This window comes from Cynocephalus volans, chromosome X (genome assembly GCF_027409185.1).
Source record: "Cynocephalus volans isolate mCynVol1 chromosome X, mCynVol1.pri, whole genome shotgun sequence".
Taxonomy (NCBI): domain Eukaryota; kingdom Metazoa; phylum Chordata; class Mammalia; order Dermoptera; family Cynocephalidae; genus Cynocephalus; species Cynocephalus volans.
This window is the reverse complement of record NC_084478.1, coordinates 157,004,558-157,011,054: the sequence shown is the minus strand read 5'-3', so window position 1 is coordinate 157,011,054 and position 6,497 is coordinate 157,004,558. Positions and strand designations below refer to the sequence as shown.

General features: G+C 48.0%; 1 protein-coding gene across 1 annotated transcript; it reads right to left on the bottom strand.

Annotated features, from left to right (window-relative positions):
- Positions 1-566: 566 nt before the first annotated feature.
- LDOC1 (LDOC1 regulator of NFKB signaling) lies at positions 567-1,943 on the bottom strand. Its single transcript, XM_063083963.1, has one exon. The coding sequence runs from the start codon at positions 1,824-1,826 to the stop codon at positions 1,389-1,391; it is 438 nt and encodes a 145-aa protein (XP_062940033.1). The 5' UTR covers positions 1,827-1,943; the 3' UTR covers positions 567-1,388.
- Positions 1,944-6,497: the final 4,554 nt, after the last annotated feature.

Genomic DNA, 6,497 nt, shown 5'->3' with positions numbered 1-6,497 from the left:
ATTACAGGTGCGCTTATCCAGGATCTGGGATTTAATGTTAGCTCGAGCACCTGAGATTGGCATTAAAACCATGTACTATGTTGGCTAATTGGAGCCTGAACTCCAGTATCCCACAGGCAATAGGGATTAAGGGGTAGAATTTCCCTGGCACACTGTTAAGGAATCCAAAAGCACAGAGAAATAGAAATATTATATACGTGTCCAGGTTTATGTCTATGTCTGTTGTCTCCATTCTCATTATTAATAGTGCCCCCTTTCATTCTCAAGTATCCTAGTTTGGGATAATGGGCCACCTGCTCAGCCATCCCTTATACATGCCATCTTGGAGGCCCAAGGGAACATCCACATCACAAGGGCTTTAAGAAATGCTTTGGTGAGGAAAGCACCAGAATCCCCTTAAAGCCCTCTGGTCGTTGTCCTCTGTAGCCTAGACATGACAGTGGAAATACTGCCATTGAACTGGGTTCCCTGATCTCAGTGGGAATAATGGGAGAGTGACAGTGGTAGAGGCCAATGATAGCACTTAACCATTAAAAGACAATCATTTCTCTTTTTTTGTAGTGCTTGATATTTATTGAAAATAATGCCAATGCCTATTCCAGGTAGTACTGAGGAGCTGCGCTGCTTGCCTGTTTTTATTTTTTTGTTGTTTTTAGTATTATTTGTCCAAATGCACACATCTGTGGGACTGCTACAATTTTGAAAGAAAAACAACAGCTGTGCAAAACTGGTGCATAGAGAAATGTCAACAATTTTGGCTGCCGGGCACACCAGGCCTCTGCAGCAATCTGGTGGGGCTGGGGAGGACCCTGGGAGTAGGTAGGGAACTAACCAGGCTGAAAGACTAGCCCATTCAGGGACTGGTGAGCTGTCCAAATCAATGTCTGACGAGGTGTAGCCAACTCAGGCATCTTCTAGGTTGGTCCTTATGTCCAAAGGCGGTGGTCTGCCAGCGGGATGTGGAGGGTGGTGAAACGGCAGCCTAGGTCTCTGGGCAGATGTAGGCCTGGTAATTGGCCGATGGCAGCAGCAGGGCTGTGGGTGGTCTGATCAGTTTGTAACAAAAGCCTGGCCAATAGCTGGAGCTCAGGACACAGTTCAGATTAGCAGAGGCAGGGTCCTGGGGCTGGCAAGAGTGCATGAAGTGCGCTTCAGAGGAAGGCCCCAGCCCCAGCTCCAGGAGCAGGTAACTGGAGCGCTATTCCTGGAACAAAGACAAGCACTACCAGGGAATAGTGATAGAATAGGAGGGTAGGGAAGGGGACCTGAGGATAAGGGGGAGCGCGGCAGCTCTGGGCGGGGCGGGAGGGGACGTGATGCGGGGGGAGGGGGGAAGGAGGTGGCGGCGTGCAGGGCCCTCCCCCCCCCAGGCCCGAGGGGCTCCGGGCCTAATAATCATCCTCTTCGTCTTCGTCGTCGTCTTCGTCGTCATCCCAGCCAAAACACTGTTTCATCTCATCGAGGAAGGCCCGGTAATCACTTAGGATGGGGCTATCCATCTCGATGTAGGGCACCACCCACTCCTCGGCTTCCCCGGTGAGGAGGCTGATTAGGAATGCCACCTTCATGGCGTCGTTGCAGAATCGGTTCTCGTTTACGAGCATGTAAGACGCCGTCTGCACGATAAACTCGGGGAGCCGGGAGCTCTCGCCGTTAAACGTTTCAGGGAAAGGCACCGGGCAGCTCGGCGGACGTACCTGGCGCAGCAGGCTGGCCCTCTCGCACACCAGCAGCCGCAGCTGCTCCATGAGCTGGCTGTTCTCGATGCTCAGGGCGCGGTGCCGCATCAGGAGCGCGTGCAGCAGCAGCACCAGCTCGTCCACCATGGCGAACGGCTTGGAAGGGCTGGGTTCGACTCGGCTCGGCTCGGCTCCGTCAAGGTGCGCTCGGAGGCCTAGCAGGAAGTGCGTGTCCGCGGAGCCGCGCGGTGGCCAGGGGCGGGGGGCGGTACGCATCGGGGTCCAGACGGCGGCGCAAGCTCCGCCCACAATGTCATTCGGGCGGCCAGCGCGCCGGCGCGGAGCAGGAGGGGCGTGGCCAGAGAAGAGGCCGAAATAGCGTGGGGGCGTGTCCAGGGTGGGGAGGGCGGGGTTGCGGAGACGTGGCCGGGCAAGCGCCGCCAGGGAAGGGACTCGCAGGGGTGCGGTGCCATGGGCGGGTGGTAGTTACAAAGGCGGGTGGGTGAAGGCTGGGAAGGGCGGCCGAGCCCCGGATGTGCGGCCTGCATTAGCTGAGAGCGAGCGCTGAGAGGCTTCTTTCAGAGCGGGCCAGCCTGTTCAAGTTGAGAAGATGAACCACCCTCCTCCCCAGCGGACTCACACAATTCAGCGTTTCTTCGTGGCTCTACGGCCACTAAATACCCTTGGCCTGATGTTTCGTTAACACATTTCCCTTACTGATTTAAATCTCACCCAGAGAAGTATTGCCACTGCTGACCGCACTGCGGAAGCCACACATCCTTTCAGAGTCTTCATGACCCCTCAAGCGACCCTGTCTTTCATGACCAAGCAGTACTTAATAGGGTCTTCTCTTTAGTAGGGAAATAATATTTTATACCGCTCTTTAAATATATATATATGAATAGCTAAATATAAAAAAATTCTTCCAAATCAGCATGCGATGACGATTTAAAGGCGTCTTGCCTATCCTTGACTCTCTTTTCAAGTCCTGATATAGTTCTCTTGGCCACTGGGTACTATTCTTAATAATGAGTAAACTGTTAAGATGATTGTGTTTTAAAATTTTGTTTTTCTCCTTTTATGTGATTATTCAAATAGCTGTTGGCAACAGAGTTGGTCCAGGACCTTAGAGCCAACATGCACTGTTGGCTCTGCTTTTAAAATATATCCCCAATTCAATGACTTGTCACTTCCACCAATACCACCCCAATCCCAGCCTTCCTTTGTCACAAAGGCTGCTGCAACTAATCACTTAGCCTTCACTCTTCTCTTCCTATAGTATATTCTCCACAGAGTAGCCACAGCAATCCTTCAGAACAAAAGTTAGACACCTTCACTTCTCTACTCAGAACCCTCCAACAGTTTCGCTTGTCACTCAAAAAAAGCACAGTCTTGGCAGTAACCTACATGGCCCTGCCTCATCTCCTAAGCCTCTTCCCATTCCCTGTTCTGCTCTAATCATGCTGTCCTCCTTGCTGATTGTCACACACCTCAAGTAGTTTTGGCCTCAGGGCCATTGCACCCTCTATCCCTTGGGCCTTGCAAGGCTCTCTCCCCAGTTAGCTGTCTGACTCCTACTGCTTTCAGAGAGGACTTTCTGAGCACCCCATCTATCAGAGCACCCTGTTCTCCAACAGCAATCTCTAATCCCTTATCCTACTTCATTTCTCTACACAGCATTTATCATACTACCAGGCACCAGATCATATAGCACTTTGTTCTTCATCCACCTCTACTTTAGAATGTGAGTCTGTGCAGAGAGGGACTTTGCTTTGCTAGCTGCTCTATTCCTCATGCTTACAAAAGTGCCTGACCAGGGTAGGGGCTCCATAAATGTTTGGTGAATGAAAGAATCTCAGGATGCAGGTGTTGAGATCAAAATTAGAAATGGTGGCTACACAAAGTGACCAAAAATACACTTCATATTGTCCAGTTGTCCTATCTCTGATCATGAATCAGTATCCATTGTGAAATGATGACTGATGTAATAAAAAGGGCAAAATAGATTTTTACAGAAGTCCCATTCAGTCCTTTACAATAGAATTAAATGGTCATCCATGGAAGTGAAAGGCTGAAAGAGAGGAAAGAACAGGACCAAGGCTCAAGTAGGGAGAGGAGGAGGACTCGTGCTGATGAAAGAGTGGGCAGGGAAGAGAGGAGATAGTAGGAATGTGAGCCCTTGGGCACTCCTGTGCTATGAGCTCCTCCACTAGATGAGAAACTCCTTGAGGACAGGCAGGGTTCCACTCTCACTCATACTTTTCTCTTAGGCATCCAACAGTGTTTACTAGATACTCCATAAATGTCCTGTGGATGGAATGAAGGGGACAGATGGGAAATGTCAGAGGTAGATTTCTGGCCATTGTGCCCATTCACAGCTCAGAGTTCAGGGTGGGCTTGGCTGGGGCAGAGGTAGTGTCCATCTCCACCTTTCATGTCAAGGCCCTAATACAGGAAGAGATGTCCAGGGTTCTGCTCCTGGGAGCACACTTCCTGTGACAGGCTCTGGGACAGGTGATTGACATGGGATGTCTCATAGACCCATGCACAAGGACCATGCATGGGAGTGGGCACTTTGGAGCCTAAGACCCAGGAATTAAAGATTTGCCTAATCCCAGTAGAGTAGTAAGTTGGTGGCACCATGCCACTATCCCAGCCTCTCTGACTCTAAAGCACATGCACTTCCACTGAACAATTAATATGCTCTGGATTCCTGTGTGGCCACTGGGTACAGGGAGGTCTGGTGGGGACCCAGAGATGATTAGGCAAATGCTGCCCTAGTCCTCTTCCTAAAACCCCACAGCAAAGGGAGTCAGGGAGAAAAACCAGACGAGTCAACCACTAGTATTCCCTCTGAGGGAGCTCTGAGATCCTGGAAGACAGGAAATGTTCTGGCTAGAACTGTATGCAGACCTGAGCAGTGACTTTGGGAGGTGCTTCCCAGCATGGAGAGAGTGAGTGGAGACAGGCAACTTGGCACTGACTCACAGGGGAAGCAGTAGGGAAAAGGTAAGTAGGATCCGTAGGCAGATATATAGAAGCCTCATGTTCATGTTAACCAGCTTGTAGGTGCCTGTGAGGCTCTCCCATCAGTGCCAAGGCCTGTTAGCCCTTCCTTCTCCATTAACCCTGCTCAGGGTGCATGCCACCTTTCTCATTCTCCTTCTGCCTCTCAAGTGTCCCTTGACTGTTCCTTTCACCTCTGTGAAGATTCTGGGGACAAAGACAGCTAATCCCTGTAACTTGTCTTAGGCTCATAAACGTTATCAGGACATCTTTGGCTTGGAACACCCTGAGGGTGGTTAGGACTTCACTATTTGGCAGGAGCATAGACCAAAGGCCAAGGGTGCTTCTCGCTGCCACTGTCTTCCATGCTACAAACCCTGCCCTGGTACACACCTAGCAGCCAGACTGTAAAATTCTCTTGAAATAAACATGAAAACATCCCTTGATTCTTCAGCCACTGGAGGGGTGTGCACAGATCAGGTAAACCAACTCGGCACTCAGATTTGCAGCCAGGAGAAGAAAGCAGCTTTGGAGAGGATATTTGTGAGAGGGCCAGATAAATGTCACCAGAATCTAGGCCTCTGCCCATACACCCCTCCCTCTCCTTCTTAGCCAGGGGCGCCTGGAGCTGCTTTCTATAGCAACTGCATCAGGAGGGCTATAGAGACCTCTGGCCTAGACAGAGGAATGAGGAGGGACAGCTTCCTCCCTCCTGTCTTTACTGTCTGCAACTTATCAAAGTGCACGGAAACATATTTTGCATGTTTATTAAAGTACTAAATTAATGTATTCTTATGATTGAAAGAAATTAAATAACAATGGTGTGTTAAAATAAAAAGGGAACATTCTTAACACCTCTCCTCGCTACAAAATATCACTTAACAGGATTGTTGTAAATTCTAAATTTGTTTTTTCTTTCTCTCTCAATATCTCTCTCTCTCTCTGTCTCCATAGGTAGGATACATAGCACTATCTGTCTTCTTAATGATTGTATAATAGTCCACCTGAATTTCTCAGGTAGACCCCTGCTCTAGAACTAGAGACCCAACTGTTCATTTTCTCAGATGATAGAGGAGAAGCATGATGCCAAATAAATTCATAGTTCCAAAGATACAGAACTAGAAAATCAAATTTCTATAACTGAATGATGATTTTCATGAATCAATATCTTATATTAAGTAATTTATATTCTTCACGTACATGTTTTGTATTGCTGTAATGTAGAATTTCCTGCTTGCAGCATATTGCACAAGACTGTTATTTTTCTCTTGCCTGGTTATTTTAATTTAATTAGTGACATTGTTTATATAAGAGTTTATACACTTGGTTTGTTTCTGGTATTTTTATACATTTTAGAAAATATTTGGCCTTCTGTTAACTCTGTCCTTGCAGATATCGAGAGTAACATGTCATGATTTGTGTTTGCTTGTTTTATTTTAGATGTTTAGTACATCTCTCTTTCAAATTGGCTAATTACTTTGATCTAGACTAAGTTTTTCATGAGACAGAATGGGTGTGACAAATTGAAGATAACTACAAATTCTCTGCCACCAGAAAAGAAGTAGAAATGATTTTCCCCATCCCATTAATCTGGGCTGGACCTGTGACTTGATTTGACAACTGCAATCTGATGAAGTAACTTAAAATTTATGAGATAAGGCCTTAAAGACTTGAAGATTCTGCCTTTGCCACTTGTAAGCTCCTTCTTGAGAGTGAGATACCATGTAAGAAATCTAACCACACTGAGATCGCCATACCATGAAGAAGCTCAAGCTAGCCACGTGGAGAAACAGAGGTTATGTGGAGGAGCAG